Source organism: Phalacrocorax aristotelis, chromosome 22 (assembly GCF_949628215.1).
Source record: "Phalacrocorax aristotelis chromosome 22, bGulAri2.1, whole genome shotgun sequence".
NCBI lineage: Eukaryota > Metazoa > Chordata > Aves > Suliformes > Phalacrocoracidae > Phalacrocorax > Phalacrocorax aristotelis.
The window spans coordinates 4,442,563-4,459,439 of NC_134297.1; the positions used below are offsets into that span (position 1 = coordinate 4,442,563).

General features: G+C 42.5%; 1 protein-coding gene across 2 annotated transcripts in view; it reads right to left on the minus strand.

Annotated features, from left to right (window-relative positions):
• CLMP (CXADR like cell adhesion molecule) overlaps positions 1-12,438 on the minus strand; it is a 45,327-nt gene extending 32,889 nt beyond the window's left edge. Inside the window, exons 1-2 of one of the 2 annotated variants that reach the window (XM_075116225.1) lie at positions 12,360-12,438; positions 11,852-12,197 (exon numbers count right to left, since the gene is read on the minus strand). In XM_075116225.1, the coding sequence (XP_074972326.1) occupies positions 11,852-11,879 (28 nt within the window). In that variant the 5' untranslated portion in view covers positions 11,880-12,197; positions 12,360-12,438. Of the gene's footprint in view, positions 1-11,851; positions 12,271-12,359 lie in introns of those variants that run through there. The other variant, XM_075116224.1, reaches the window with a different exon arrangement.
• Between the last annotated feature and the right edge of the window lie 4,439 nt (positions 12,439-16,877).

The window sequence follows — 16,877 nt, forward strand, 5'->3', positions numbered from 1 at the left end:
TGATTAAAGTAACTAAGAAGGTATTTTTGAAAATGCCCAGCTACTGTACCATGCTTTCAGAAAGGTTTCTAAAGAAGCTGTGTTCAAGGCAGCTTTTTTTAACACATAAAACCCTAAATTAGTCCTAAGCACATGGCAGAAATATGTGGTGCGCAGCACCGGAGGTGTGGCACAAGTCTGCTCCTTGCTACAGTAAATCTCTCTTGCTAGCCAAGCCAGAATTAAATAAAAGGGAGAAGCACAAAAAGCTCAGGCAGAGTCTCAGAGGAGAGACATTACAAGAACTGAAACCAGAAATATTCAAGTTATTCAGAAGATGTGTAATCTTGGTGACAAACTGATGGGAGATTTTTACCACCTAAGGCCTTCAAACCAAGCCTGGCTGTCTTTCTGGAAGAGAGATTTTACTCAAGTGATTAAAATGAAGGCAAGAACAACAATGATTAAATCCTCCAATATATTCCAGCAATCTTCAACACTGCCCTCATGTTCCTTCTAACTTTACCTTTGAAGAGGGGCAGAGTTCTTTCTCCAAGACTGCTTGAAGAATCCCTGTCACTGTGTGTATATCAGGATATCTCAAAGCTTTCTCAGATGTGCCCCTAAGATAGATTTCTGTTACATTTTCATCTGTGGCTTTAATGTGCGAAAATCCAGAGATGCTGAGAAATCTGATAATCCCAACTGCACATTACAGGGCTGCTCAGTAGTTGGGACCATTAGCAAAGTATAATAAACTCACTAGCAGATACTGCTTTGTGATCTGGCCAGAACAAGCCCAATTTACATAAACCCACAGTAAGCGAGCACCCTCAGCATCCCATCTGAATGGTTGTTCAGATGCCTGAATATCTTGGGTTCCCAACTTTTCTGCCTTCTCACTGCATGGATTTATGCTCTGGAATTACACAAATAGATGCTAACCTGTTGTCTGGCTTGTTTAGACAATAAGCAGGAAGAAAACTAGGTTTAAGACATTCTGGATTGCTATGCAAGCTCTCAAGTCCGTGGTGTTGTAGGGAACAGTACAAACAGGCAAAGAAACAGTCCTGCCTCAGAGCACTTACAAACCAGAAAATACCATCCTAAATACTTCCATCTGGTGCAATAAGGCCCAGTTTGTTCCACTCATTCTGGTTTTGGCTTCCCTCCTCTCTTCTGGTGCTTTCAGAGAAGAGGATATGGGGCAGGGGAAGGTGCTTGCTGACAACTTGAAGAAACACTGCAGCCTCCACTGTGTTCAATGCCTTTTACTAATGGGTATGTATTCGTTGCTATCCCATAATGGAAGCAACATGCCCAGACCATTACTAAATAGGAAAGAGATGCAAGCTCAAGTAATTTGAGGGAAAAGTATTGTGCAATGCAGGATCATTAGCTCAGCAGAGCAGAGGAGCTCAGAGTTTTGAACTTTTCTTGTACCAGGTCATACTGGGTCTGAATCAACTAACAGCTGCAGAATTGTCTCTTCTGTTTACTCCAGGAGTAGCCTTGGGCTAAATGGAAGCAGCTCTGACAAAGCCAGATAAGCTGGGATCCATTTGCCACACTAAGTGGCACTGATGGGAACACTCCTAAACTGCAATGCTATCTTCACCCATTAAACTAGTGCCTGACATGTCTTAACAGACTATCACTTCAGACTTGTGCAGCTCCATTTCTACAGTGATTTCAAGGCACTTTAGAGCACATGAGGGAAAGGTTGCTACATTTGTGAGTGCTCTTACACTCTGCAGAACAGCAGCTGAGGCACAAAGTGGTTGAAACAAGTATTTAAAACCAAAGGCACTCCCAAAACTTTGAATGCTTAACGGACACCTGACAGCATATAGTTGGTGTGACCAAGCTCACGCCTCCCTAGACTTGCATCTTCAGAAGTACTGACCCTTTATAACACTTGAAATGGAGACACTCAAAACTAATAGGCACTTAAAAATGGGGCCTGAATTACTAAATCAGTGCGTCACTGGCCAAACCAAGACTGGAATCTAGACACCCTGAACACTGCTTTGACCACAAAGCCCTTGCAATTGCTTAAAATTCCCCTTTGGAAAAGAAATGAGAAAAATCACAGCATTTGTCAACACAAAAAGCTATGCTTTGTCTGGTTGAAATTCCCTTTGTCTCCAAGCAAGAGCTTGAAACAATGGAAATGAAAAGGGGTTTTGCCCACAGCACAGACCACATCAGAAAAAGACAAAGCTGTGCTGGAGAAACATCTATCCAAACTGGATGGATTCAGTAAGTAGTTCCCTAATGAAATGCTGAGACTCCTAGGGGATTAGCACCAAGCTCTGTGCAAGTGCCACCTCAGTCACATTCTGTGATGGGTGCCTGCAATAGAATTGACCCACTCCAGGCATCACAACAGAAAACACCACAAAAACATCGGAGCTGATGACATGGAATACTTTGAAGGTCTCAGAACAAGAATAATGCCAAATTGCTCATCTGGAATTGAATTTCTGAACTTTGCTGACAAAATGTATGTAGTCTGGTTTGTACTCAAGTGGCAAATAATACCCAGTGTTTGTGTGTTACAGCAGCATCAGTTCTACAATGACACACGGTCTTCCCTTACAGGAAAAGGGATGAAGCTGGCACAGGTGGCTCTCAGTGACATCCAACCCCAGGCAGCCCAGAATAAACACTTAAAAATGAGGAACACTGTCACCACTTGAGGAAAACAACAGGGACTTCACGGCAGTACTAACTAATCACCAGAACTTCATTCGGCCAGCTCACTGATACATATCGCTCCCACTTTAGAAGGGGAGGGTCATGGATCCTCACTTACCACATGAAGCTAAACATTCATTTGATGCTGCTTTCAAAATCTGCTCTGGTCCAACATGCAACTCCTATTGTAAATTGACTCAGGTTCCTTAATATCCAGCTCCTAATGTCAGACCAGGTCTGCTGCTCATCATCTATTAGTCCAATGTAAAAGAGTCTCTCCAGTGTTTGCAGAGCCCTGATCATTGCTGGGGCCTTTGAGAACTACTATAAAGCAAATAAAGCAAGCAGTCGCTAATAATAACCCCTACACTCAGCAGGCCCAACTTCACTCACGGCTTAGTGCAATATGACTAAGGAAATTAAAGGCTTCACTAAGTGTGACTGAAAGCTGTGACACCATTTTAAGACTGTTTTTCACTTGAGCAGCCTGAAGTAACACTTGCTACCAGAGACATCTGAAAATTGGGTAGTGCTCCAGCTTCCATTGGCAATCATGTGTTGCTTCATTTTTTTAAGGACACAGTAGTTCATAAGGCTCTCCACTGGGTAAAACACACTGCACCAAATTTTTCACTTCACGTACCTAGAAGTCAGTAATGTTCCCTCAGCAGAGTCTCATTTCCCATTTTGAGCACACTAAGCTGTTTGCTTTCCACGAGCAGTACTCTTGAATATCTTACAAAACCCACAGAGCGTTTAGACATCCTCCAAGTTGCGTGTTGATGCACTGAGTCCAAGTGCCAGTTAATTCTTGGGGAAAATGAAGCAATTTCCTTAATATTACTCAACAAGGCGGGATCTGTAGCAGGATTCCCAGCACCACACCAGACACTGCCTCAAGACTCACTTCAGCAGATTGGCTCTGGAATTACCCTACCACAGCAGAGTTCCAAATCTGGCTCTGTACCTTTTGTCTGCAGAGGTTCGATAAATGATCCTTTGTTCAGAAAAAAGCCCTGACGTTAGAGAACATGGCTCCTTTTTCCTCTTGTCCCTGGAATTGTGATTGGAAATAATTGGAAGTGTCACTGGAAGTAATCAGAAGTGACAGTCCCTGGGCTATAAGGCTTTTGCTTCAAGTCTAACGATCCCCCTGCATAACAAAACCTAAATTTAAACAATGAAGTCATAAAGTGATTTGCCTTCAAGGTTGAAAACCCTGCAATATTATTTTTTTAATAAAAAAAGTGCCTGACTGTTTTAGTTCAATATTCAAGGCTTGCTATGTTTATGAAAGACTTCCCCCTGCACACAGAAACACCTCACCGTTTCCTGGCACTCCTCAGCCATGCCCTACAGATAAAGGTTCATATCTGTATTGAACATTTCTATGGCCTTTAAAATTTTATCAAGCCTTTAAGAAACAAGAAAATAACCTAAGCAGTCTGAGCTATGAGTCTCAGCCAGCATGCATCTCAAGTATCCAAATACTGGAAAAAAACACCTAATTCCAGTATTTTTGCTGAGGCACAAAGAGGGGAAGGGAATGGAGCCACTTTTTTTTTTTTGACACTCCAGTTCTGGAAAGGCCTCTTTTACCAGCCCTGTTTGTACTAAATGCCATGCAGGCGCATAGGGAAAGAGTCTCTGCTCAAAAGAAATTACAGCCTAAATAGGCAAAAAGCAAAAAGCACAAGGCAGTGGAAAAAATACTACAGAGGGACCAACATGACTTGCCAAGATCTAGAACAGAGCAGGGAACTGCATCTAGATTCCCACGGCATGCACTGAGCACTCCCTAATGCTTTCCTGAGCAGTTGCTTCTTGTTTTACCTCCAGATACTCCAGCAAAGCATACCACTTCCCTCTGCAAAACAGCCTTTGATAGGCATTTCCACTGACAGAGTACAATATTGTTAGAGGTACTATGTGACTACTGCTAGTTAAAAGATAAGGAGCAGTTCAATTTTGAGTGAATGCTGGTGCACATCCTTTAAGACACATATAAAAATATTGCCCTTATTGAAAGCCACAGGGAAGGACAAGGGACTCCCACCTACCATTTACTGTAGCTGGCTTCCAGGTTCTGCTTGCCAAGCAGCTCAGCACAACAGACACCTTAACTACATGTGGTTACTCCACAGATATACGCTAGCTAGAAAGATTAGATTTTCCTCTTTCATATGCAGAGCAAAGTAATTCAGAGACTAAACACACATGGTCTAGAACTTCCTTTCTGTGAGGGTTCTTCTGGTAACACAGCAGTTATTCACACCACGAGTGGAGTTTCTCAGCACATTGGTACTAAAAAGCTTTTACCAAGTATCTTATTACAAAGTAAGGATAAGTCAAACCTTCCAATTGCTTAGAAGTCACCCCTCCAGGTGGCAGCTCAAAGACCTCAGCTTGATAAATTCAGCTGCTTGTAAAGGATCTGCCCATTTTTGAGGGCAAATTAAAAGAAAAAAAGTCTTTAAGTCAGAGCTGCAAGGGTTCTAGACACGTAACATAACTGCTATCTCATATTTAGGCAGTGTGCACCCACCCATGCCTTAGCTTCCTCCTCTGTTAGATGGGCTTTATATACTTCTCTACCCAATATGGCCCTGCTGGAGTAAATTAGTTACCCAAAGCTTTATACAAGTACAACACTTATCACAAAGCATGCTACAGAAGTAGCAGCAGGGTAGTATTATGGTAGACCAAATGCAGCCTAGTCATGGTCATCAGTTGCCTCTAACTGTGCACGCTCCATTTCAAAAGACTGTTTCCAAGAGAGCAGCCTCTCTTCTGCCAGTGCATATTACAAGCACAACAAAATTTTCACTGACCTTTTCCTACCAAAGGGAATTAAACTGCAGGCACTAAGCTGAACTTCAACCTTTCTACCTCATCAGCTGGGAATAAGTCACATATACTAAGACTTTCATACTAATTTTCCAGCCACAAAAGTGGATGTCAGCTACACAGAAGAGGCAGGCTGAAAATACACTGTAATGTATATTGATTCTTGTAGGACAGCAATTCTGACATCATGGATCTGGGTCCGGCCCATTAAGAGAAATGCTGAGTTACACCATTTGCCTTTTTAAACTGCCAAATGCTTTTCTAGAGAAGATGAAGGAGCAGATGAGGACAGGACTTGTTTTGTGATCTTTTATCACATTCACCACCTTTGATGCATCTTACAATTGCTCAGTCCTCTGTTGCAAAGGAAAGATAGAGCTACCCAATGAGCCAGATGAAGAAACCAAGGTACCAAAAAAATGGCTTGAGAAAAGCCTAGCAATGGTGCTTTGCTGGGGCAGGGCAGTACCCATCCTTCTCACGTTGCCCAGTTGCTTTTTCTAGCACTTGGACAGTGAGCTTCTGGGGAAGGGGACCAGCTTTATTCTGGGTTGCTAACCCACTGCTAGAGCCCCCAGTCCCTACTGCATACACCTTCTCTGTATTCTGCTCAGGGAAAAGCATGTTTTCGGCAAGGTTTGGACCCCTGGCTGGCAGAGGTGGGCTATTGTTATTTCACTCTGCAATACTGAAGAAGCAGATTGAAGGGAGAAGAAAGTCTAGGCGATAAGCAAGATAGAAATTCCCCTTCCTCACTTCTGTTGACTTCACTTTCCATCACTTCACACGTTTTCCATTGTTGTGCTTCCTGCACAGCCATTTCTGCATCCTCCACTATCCTGTCATTTGAGTATCTATTCACAGACCTCAGTGACCTGACTTCACCCTTGGCTTTTTGCTGGGCTGCTTCTGTAAACTAACTGTTTCTAAAAACAGATGAAGAAACAGCTTTGGGGAAAAAGAGAGACCCATTCATCTTTTATACACAGCACCACCAAGTTCTCACTGCACCCAAAGTAGCCTCTTCTGTAACACACGGGTGCACGCAAGATAGGCGCAATATCGTGAGCCAAGCTCTCTGCAAACAGATGAAGTACGCTGCGGATACACGAGCAATGATTAGTGTCTCGGCTAACACAGGGGACTGACTTAGCTAGAAATCTAAGGTATAGTTTGACAGGCACTATTTCTGAAGAGAAAGGCACAGAAAGCAGCTTGCAGCACCCCACTCCATTGTTCCTAGACACACACTTGTGAGCATTTAGAATGGTGTAGCAAGCACACTTACACACAAGATTTTTTCATATACACACAAGGCTTTGTCAGAGTGACTGTTTACATTTCTTTTCAGGCAGTTCCTGAAAACTCAAGCAAATCCCAGACTGCAAACCTGCTAAGTTCCCTCTAAAGCCCTCTGCTTGCCTTGAGGAAAACAGGGGTGTTTGTTGTGATCCTGAGGATAAACACCAGGGTGTCTCCAAGCCAGTTGTGCAATGTAATTTCTGGGAAGCTTGTGCAGCTCTTACACAGTGTCCTTCTTAAGTAGGTCAGAGTACCCCACAGAAACAGACCACTAATTCTACATGGGCAAGGCAAGGTCCGGGGTAGGCACAAAGGCAAAACACCCGTTTTCCATGGGAAATTCAAAAAACTTTCCCCCTCCCCTTCCCCCCTCAGTTCTGTTTCCCATAAAATGAATTCATCTTCAGAATTTCAGCTCAACTTTGGCATGCTGCTTTGCCTCACTCTGGAAGGTTACCTTTTTCTCCTTTTCTTCCCCATGGTAAAATGGAAAAAACAGAAAGGATAAAAATAACCCCCAAAATAAACTTTTTTTTTAGATGCCAAAAATCCAAACTATTTCATACAAACCAAAGCACTACTACATGAGAAAATGGACTATTTTTTTCTCAAGTGTCTTGACAGAAAACATTTGATGCAAACCATCCCTGGCTGTAGAAGAATTTTCATCTCACAAGGAGTGTTAACCCTGATATCCCGCCAGATAGCAACTCAATCACATCTAGCTCCTTTGAACTCCCCCCAGAGTGCCAAACGGATACACTAGTTTTCTTTGCTCCCTTTCTTCAGGTATTCCTAGAGTAGTGTTCTGTTAAAGGGCTCCTTGCCCTGTCCTAGAACTAAAATCACACTAATGTAACAGTCTGAATCTTGCATACAGTTGTTTTGTTGAGGGCTTTTGGAGTTTTCATGACAGAAAAGAGTTATCAATTATATGATGCTGTCATTGGGAGAAAAGTCTTTCAAGCTGAATACACCAAGAAGTCACCTGCATTTCTTCAGAACGCAGTGACACAGAGAAGGTAAAATCCACACAGCAAAAATCACACACAAAATCCCTTTTCACAGCTACAGATTTTTCTTTTTGTATTCCACACCTGAGCCAAGGCTTTGTTTTTAAGTGCTGTAAAAACATGGGGCAAAATCCTTGTCCCACCAAGTACTCTAAGTACACCATGAAACAAAGAGGCAAAGGCAACAGAGAAGGAGCCATGACAAAACTGGGAAATAGCAAGAGCATTATATACTGTTAGTTATCCCTGAGAAACTCAGGAAATACTTGGAAAGTTAGCAGAAATATAAGATCCAGCAGCTTAGTTTTCAGGTTGATTGAAACAGTCTCCCTTGCTTTTTACTAATTCCAGGCAGAAGCATTCCATTAAAATGGAGAACTTCCCAGTAACAGTGGGAACATGAGTGCTCTCTTTTAAAAAAAAAAACAAAACAAACATTGCAGTGGTTCTTGGCTTTGCTTGAGTGTAGCATCACAAGGGTTTCAGGAGAAGGATCTCAAGGAGATGTGATAGGGCACACTGCAGGTTGCCTGTGCTCTTAAAGCAAGAGAGAAGCCCAGATTCAATATACTAGAGCAGAGCCCCAGGCTGACCTACCACTGCTGAATGCTGCAGAGCTGCTTCCGTATCATCACAGATTTTTCAAGCTAGAAGTCTAGTGAATACCTAGGCAAATGCATGCTGTCAGACCCAATTGCTCATGCCAACAGGCACTGGAAGGATCCGCGCCATAACCTTTTTCCCAGTGCAGTGATACAATCAGAGTCTTGGTGTTTAATGCAGCAACCGTATACCCCTGGGACAGCACTGTAAGAGAGTCATCGACCTCAGAGTTTAGAGGGCAGAGCTCAGCTACATCTGTACCAGAGGTTCTTTTGCTATTGCAGCTGCACCCACTCTAGCAACATCACCCCCATATAACATACTGATTCTAACACACCCAACGCATCTTTATCAAGCAATTATTAGCCAGACTAACCATGCATTGTGGTGAGCTACCCTTAACACTATTGTAAAGGTTCACTGCCAATAGCAGGACACCAGGAAGCTGGATGACTGATTTGGCTTGGCACATCTACTGCTTTGGATCTCGAACCCATCAGATTCTGAAGGGCAGAGCAAATACACGAGCCAATGAGTGAAGAAAAACTATGTAATACCAGTGTCAAAACCAGGCATACAAGCATTACCCATGTGAACATATTTGATTACAAAAAAATTAGCTTTTTAATTTAATAGAAGGCTCATTAAAAATATTCAGAATTGACTTGGAGGGGGTGGAAGAAGGCAAAGGAGACTTCCAGCACCTGGAAATTTAAACCAATTCAGTAAAACATTTAAATGAAAGCATTTGCTATGGTTTTTTTACTGGCTGAGAAGCGTAACATTATGTTAAGAATTTTCTACACTCAGAAGTGAAAAATGAGATATTTTGCTTGGAAGTTTCCATTTTTAAGAGTGCAGTGTGTCACACAAGGAGTTTGAGACAATTTTGACCAGATGTGGACTGAGAAGAGAATCAGGTGCTCCGAACACTTACATGTAGGCACACACATTAGCATGCATCACCTTCCACTCCTCACTCCTTCCTGCTTCTTTTACCTAGCCTTTATTAGGGAAGTAAGCATGGTCATGCTCCTACCCACACCTAGGAAAATCTTTCACCTCATCTTGTTTTAAAAGTCTCCTTAAAACTAATTAGCTCCCATTTCCCATCTCCTCACACAGCTGTTCCCTTGCCCCAGAGAGGGAAACAGTGTAAAAGACAAGGACTGTGTATTAGCCATGCTAGTAGTATGTTCACTGATGAAAACCCAAACCAAGCAACCTTGCTTTTTATGTTTGCTTGGCTTCTCTAAACCCTTTTTTTCCACACTAATCTTTCACTTTATCAGCAAGAAAAGCAAGTCATCATTGGCACTTCTATACCTTTTTATTGCAGAAAAACAGTTAGACTTTATCCAGCAAACAAGACTCCCCAGCCTCCTTGATTTCAGGACAATCTAAACAGGGAACCACAATACTTCCTTACTTTTCCCTGGATAACGCTTCTAATATTGGTGAATGAAACTGGACATAGAGCAGAAAGACCGAGTTATCTGTCAACAAGACAGGTAAAGCATGGGCAAGACAAGGGGCAGTTCAATTATTAACTTAGTACCAGGGAACAAAACATTCCCAGCTTTACTGTGAGCTTTGGGAAGCCGCTTATCCTCCCCTCACCAGTGCATGGACAACTCCCACAGAGAGCCTGAGAAACTTGACTCATGGGAGAGGGCATAAGATGTTGAGGGCAGGAACTGTATTTTGTTTTGTTTATGTGTTACGGGCATAGTAGAGATGCCTAGATGCCAAAGACATAAGAAAAACGATGATAAAGCCCTTGTGTTTTATAGATAAAAGACTAGTCATGCAAAGGTAAATTGTCATTCTGTTACAGCCAAAAGAACCTTTTCTCTAGCAACAGCTTATTCCTTTTGCTCCAAGCCTTCAAAATACAGGAATATTCAGCAGCTGAATAGGCTTGGTGGATAGAAGACTTCAGTTGCCGTTTGCACCCTACCTTTGTCTCAACTTCCACAGAGCAGCTTTCCTGGCTATTTCTGCAGGGCTGACCCAGCCCAGACACCTCTGGCAGAAGCCTAGCTGTTCATCCTAACCTTGCTGCCTCATCTCCTGGAGTCTTCTTTAAACACTGTCTCCACCATATTGAGACACAAATAACCAAGGCAGATGTGCAGGGGAACTAACTGCTGCCTGCACTCCCCTGCAGACTCTGCAGTATGGTCAAGCCCCCTGTCACATTCCTACAGATAAAACCTTTGCTAACAGCAATCCTTAGAGAAGAAAGCTTTTCTACAGTTTATTCAGAAGCTCTACAAGTGCTGCCTCTTTCAGATATCTAGAAATCTGGCTAGCTCATGTTCCACTCCTGTGAGACTTAAGGAACAGGACTGTCCCCTGCAACATTTCTTTATAGCTGTCCAAAAACTCTATTCTACCTGTGCCCAGCTACATCAGTCCACCACCCCGTGGGGCTCCACTTTTCCTAGGGGATCAAAGACCAACTCACTTTTTCACACCTGTACGCAGGTTCACAGGGGACAGGAGGACGCAGCAATCACAGCCTTTGCCCACCCACAACAGATTTCAAAGCTGTCTGCCTGTCAGCACGATCTGCTGAGCAGAATGGAGTCAGAAGCTCACTCATCACATTGCAGTGCCGCTGGAGATGCAGAAACCCAGGCTGCTTCCTAGTCAGTCTTGTAGGCAAGCCCCCTCAAAGACCTCAGGGCTGCAAACTCTTTTCTCCATAGGCTATAGTTTTAACAAACAGCTCTTCAGCCCTTCTGCCTTCACTCTCCCCTTCCTTTCATGTCTCCTTTCCCGTTCTCTGCTCCTCTTCAACAGTCAACGTCTACCTCTTTTCTCTCCCTTCTTTCAGCAGCCCTTTTTCTTCTCATTTCTTGCCTTCCCCCTTTATCTCCCTTCTCCCATGCTTTTCCCCCCAACTCCTCCCTCTTGCACTTCAACACATCTGTTTCTAATCTTAGGCATCAATTGGAAACAATAACTCCTTTTTATTTTAAAATGTGAATGTTAAATGCCCAAGCAAATCAAAACAGAGTTAAACAAATTTGACACCATGCCCAAAACAAAGACATTTTGTTCACCTTGTTTTGCCAAGGAGGTTCAAGCCCCTCACTAGTTCATTGCTTAAAAGCACTGCCCTCTTTGAACAAGAAACATACGTTTCAAAAGGAGTCTGTTTAACCACCACTCCTAAAAAATTAATCCAGATATTAAAAGATCTCTGGCTATCAATCTGCTAATAAATAAAGCAACAAGAAAAGCATCAGAACCCAAGCAACACTGATATTGGAGTTTTCCATAAAAGTTTTCTTTACAAATCCCTTTCTCTAGCTCATCAGAAATGAATTTCAGTCACGCAGAGAGGACGCATGGAAGTTTGATTAAAAACGCTAAACACCACCAAAAAGCCAACCTACCTAAAAAGAGAATTGAAAGTGCAGACATTCCGTCTCCGAGCAAGAGGGACTTTTCCTCCCTTTTTCTTCCTTTCTCCCAGGAACAGCAGGCAGACCTGCACAGGATTCAAAGGAACGCCTCTGGAATGCACTGAGTGTAATTACATCCATGTGCCAGAAAAATAACCAACTTCACTCTTTCTTCCCTCTGCTAGTCATCTCCTTGTCCATATTCCACCCAGATTCAGTGAGAGCTTTTAGACCTCTGCAGCTGGTAATTCAGGCCCTTGAGTTTCTGGAAAAGAAGAGGCAGAGGCAGTGCAGCAAGGAGTTCACATCTACGGCAGCGTAGAACAATTTCGCTTGTCTGAAAAGAAAAGGAGAGAAGCAGGGGAAAACACTGTGCTCAATGTTCACCACATGGCTGCCTCCCAGAAGAGCCCCTCCCTACCATCAGCTGGGATTAATAGTGAAGACCAGTCATGTGGGTGAGGTAGAGCTAATTTCTAGCAAGAAAATATATATTTACCTTTCGAGGAGAAACAAGAAGATTTCTCTAGCATCAAAACAGTTAAGTTTGGAGGCAGTAAAATTCCAGCATGGAAAAAATCAGATTCATCACTCAAGGGCTAGAGAGACACTACTCTCAGAAAAAAAAGCACATGCTCTGCAGAATGGTAAACACACTCACATGTATACATTATCTTTATTCTCTTTTGTAGCTAGTAAATTGCAGAATTAAAGCTTTTAGTGTTACTGGAAGACTTTCTCCTTTTGCTTCATGGTTTTCTTTTCAAGTTTCTAGGAGAGAAAAAATTCCTAAAAATTGATTTAATTATGCATTTTATCTGTGCCTCACTGACAAGAGAAAAAGCCAAATCAAGCAGACTTTTGTTGTCTACATTTAGTGACTGCTGTGGGGTGCAACTTATAACTTGCTTCCAAAGGCCATTTTAAGGTAGCCCGAGACACCTTTACAGCCCATCTTCAGCTTCACCCTAGCATAGTTAGCGAAGTTTTAAGAACTAGCTCAGAGACTCCATTCCATTTCTGCCATCACAGTAGTGAAGACAAACCTCTTAGTTCCTGTAGGAAGGATGTTCATCACAGAAGATGGCTTTGACCATCTGAGCTGAACCAGCCAGGACAGAGGTTTATTTATTCTTCAGTAAAACACATAAATCTTGGGGCTCACAGCAAGGCTATCGAAATAGTCATGTTTTAGAGGTGTGCATATACACAACTGTTCTGATCTGTTGCCTTTGACACACATACAGGTCGTACTTGCACCTTTACATCCATATGCCCTAGGACACATCTGCTTTTCAGAAAGGCAAAGTACTTTCAGCTAGCCTACTTGGGTATTAACAGAAGAGTAACACTGGCTAACTGAAACTACAGTGGCTGCAGAGCCAAAGAGCTGAGTAAGCATTTGGGTGGCTATCCTGTGCTGATCTGGGTGTTGCCCCAGCTATATAGATACCAGGACCCCTGCTAGTTAGTTTAAATTGGCTAAGGTGCATCTACATAAGCAGTAACTGCATGTTTTTCTAAAAAACCGGGCATACTCACAAACAAATCTCCATTATTCACAGCTGATTGCAAATCAAACAAATTTGCTTATCTTCTGCAACTTCAGGCCAAAGGAAACTTTTGAAGACAGAACAAAAATCCTTTCCCTTAGGAACACTTAGGAAAGAATTATTAGGACACTTAGGAAAGAGTTTCTAAGACCTAAAAGAACGAGCAGGCCATATACAAGGCTGTGCTTTGAGACCTCAGACTTCAGTTTCAAGCTCTCTCATTAGCTCCCCATCTACATGTGGTCTCTCTATACCTCCATTGTAAAGTCAGGGATAGTATGCTGCTCTCCCTCTTCAGAGATGGAAACAAATACAGCAATATATGTGAAGTCCACAATGACGGTCACTATGCTTAGAGGCTCTGTAGGAATTCAGTACCTCAGCCCTTCATTACAGTACAAGCTTTTCAAGCGTTTACTGGAAGACAAGAAACACTGCTACCCTGGGCAAAATCAGACCCTAGATTCAGGTAGATCCCATCAGAGAGAAATAACATGAATAAAAATTATCCTCCTGCATCCTCTTTCATTAAAGTTTCATTTGCCCCTCCCGGCCTCCAATGGGAACAAAAGCATTTGGCTTCTCCATCTCCAAAACAGCTGTTCTCTCTGTAACAGTGAGAAAATGTTTTAAACAGCATATTCAACTGATATAGACTGATGCTACAAAAGCAATCATTATCAGGTGAATATACAGTTCCTACAGAGCAGCTGTATCTGTCCCACCTACCCATATCATAAGGGCAGATTCCTTCAGAACTTTTCCCCACACACTTGGCCAAACAGGCTGCTGGTTTTCAAACAGCTGAGTGGATCTGAGAGAACATCATTGATTTTCAGTGCAGGACATAAATCAATGGAGAAAAGTGCATTTAATCCCTTCCCCCGCTCTCCAGAAGCCAGGCAGCACTGAGCTTGTCTCTCCGCATTATGAGTGTGACAGAAGATGTCCCAAGCTATGCTGTAAATACCCAGCATGCTGCTTCGCTTTAATAGAATCAATGCATCAGAAACCAAGACAGGGAGAAGTGTTATCACCCTGCACTCGCTGCCCAGCCTCCACTGAAATCCACAGAGCTGGGATATTTGAGGGATGTACACAGGGGAGCAAGGGGGGTGTGGAGAGTGAAAGAGGAGGCCATGCATGCAAAATCTCCTCTTTAGCATGTCAGACAAGCTATTCCATAGCCTGCTCTCACATTGCATTCAGCCCCTTCAGAAGGCTCCTCAAGAGAAAGTTATGCTTTGGGGCTCAGGGGGGATTCTCCCTCTGGCGTTCATACCTATTATGGCAAGGGTATCTCACTTGTTTGCATAACAGTTCCAGTAGGAGGCTAGTAAGGGCTGGTCTAAGTACATATAAGGGCACCCATGCCACTCACACCAGCACATCCTCTCGAGATCTCTGCTGATCGTGTTTGGGAGAATAGGTCCTATCTGCAGCACACTGTTTTTCTAGGAGGGGCAAATTCTAGCAGGCTTGTGAATGCGTTTACCTGTTGCTACACAATACTAGCACAGCATGGGAGTTACGTATCCTGCACTTCTCAGCAGTGAGAGTAGTAAAATAGAGAAGCTGCTGTTTGATATCATGAGCATTAAGGAAAAAGGTCTCATATAAAAAGCCTTAATAAACAGTTAGGTTTTCAGAATTCCTGTACTGCTGTTGACAGGCTACAATTTTTAAGTCTGGGGTAGGTTCAGATTAAAACAGCTGTATACAAACATGTGTAGAAATCCTCAGGGGCCACAGACCAGCTTCTTGGTGTTCTTCCTTGGTGCAGTCTCAGTTTCACAGAATCCCAGACTGGCGGGGTCGGAAGGGCCCTCGGGAGCTCACCCCGTCCTACCCCTGTGTGAGCAGGCACCCCCAGAGCAGGGGCACAGGGCCGCATCCAGGCGGGGTGTGAATGTCTCCAGGGAAGGGACCCCACAGCCGCTCTGGGCAGCCTGTGCCCCTGCTCTGGCACCCTCAACCCCTTTCAGGAAAACACGGTCTTTTAAATCTACATGCCCTAAGAGCCTGCCCAGCACTTGTTAGCTTGTTCCTAGCACCTCAACTAGCAGAAGCATGTGGGGGATCCTTTCTCTACACCCTCCTATTTTCTTATCAGTTATTCCATTCACCTTGTTCTTCCTGCTCCAGAAAAACAGCTCCTTGAGATGTAGCTGCCCTGCACTGCTGCAGAGCTGCACACTATCTTCTCAACACTAAATGGTGCTGTATATGCCCAGCAACAGCAGCTCCAACACCCCCATCAGCCAAAATGTATCCAGAAACCATATATTCTTCCAGAACTGTTATTACATAGCCATAACACAGACTATTGCTACTCAGCTACCCTCTTGTGCTGATTCTTTATTAAGTCCCTTCTCTGAGACTCCCTATACAAACTTACCTCACACAGTTTAAATTATTTAAGCAGCTTATTGATACAACCAGTAGGAGAACAGGTTTCATCCACCAGGAGAGCCAGATAAGCACTTTGAATCTCTTGAACAAAAACATGTTCTGTTCAGCTTTTAGCTTTGCAAAGGAAAAAAAAAAAGCGCAAAAAAATACTCTGACAAGAGAAAGGCAAACCACACAAACCAGTCTATGAGCAAAAAAAACTCAAAACAAACAAACAGCAAGGAACATTAGAGTAGAAAATAAAACCCTTCAAGCAGATTTCTTTTCACAGTAAGCCGGTGGTGTAAAGATTGTTTTATACTAAATCAAGACTTAGATATTGGCTTATAAAACAGTTGTTGTTTAAAAAGCTCTCATTTCTCAAGTAGGCTTCAATAATTGATCATAAAAGCACTATTAGTCATTTAGTATTAGTAAAAAGTCTCACTTCAACAAGCATTAGCACTCACAGTGTCAGTAAATATAACTATGAGAAAAAAAAACAACCAACCAAAAAGCCTTTAAAGCTCCAGCTAGTTCAAAGTGCCTCAGTCCCCATAACTCCTTACTCCAACATGTATTTTTATGCCTGCTTTATAGGAATATACCATTACCACTTTTTTTAGATTAGAGTTATTTTATAAATATCTTATAAATAAAATACTCTGCTTTTATACATTGAGAAATGAAGAAAACTTCCTCATATACAAGTCCAACATTTTTAATCTTTAATAACTTTATGCTATTGTAACAATAGTTAAAAAATGAGCACAACATGAACTACTTGTATTGTCTTATTGATTTTGTAGTAGAAGGCAAACCAGGTCAAAAACCTACAAAGTTTCTTTTTTGTAACACTAAAAGCTTTAAATATTTTTGCAATACAACTTTTTGCTTTCAAACAAAGCCCTAACAGAACTTTCCTGAGAAAAAAAGCACCCCCTCAACAAAACATCACCAACTAATCCAACAAAACACAGAAACATCATAAGCAAACACTATCCTCTCCTTACTTCAGAGTTCAATCCCCTTTTAACAGAAACAACCAAAGGAGGAATTAATCAAAAATGATC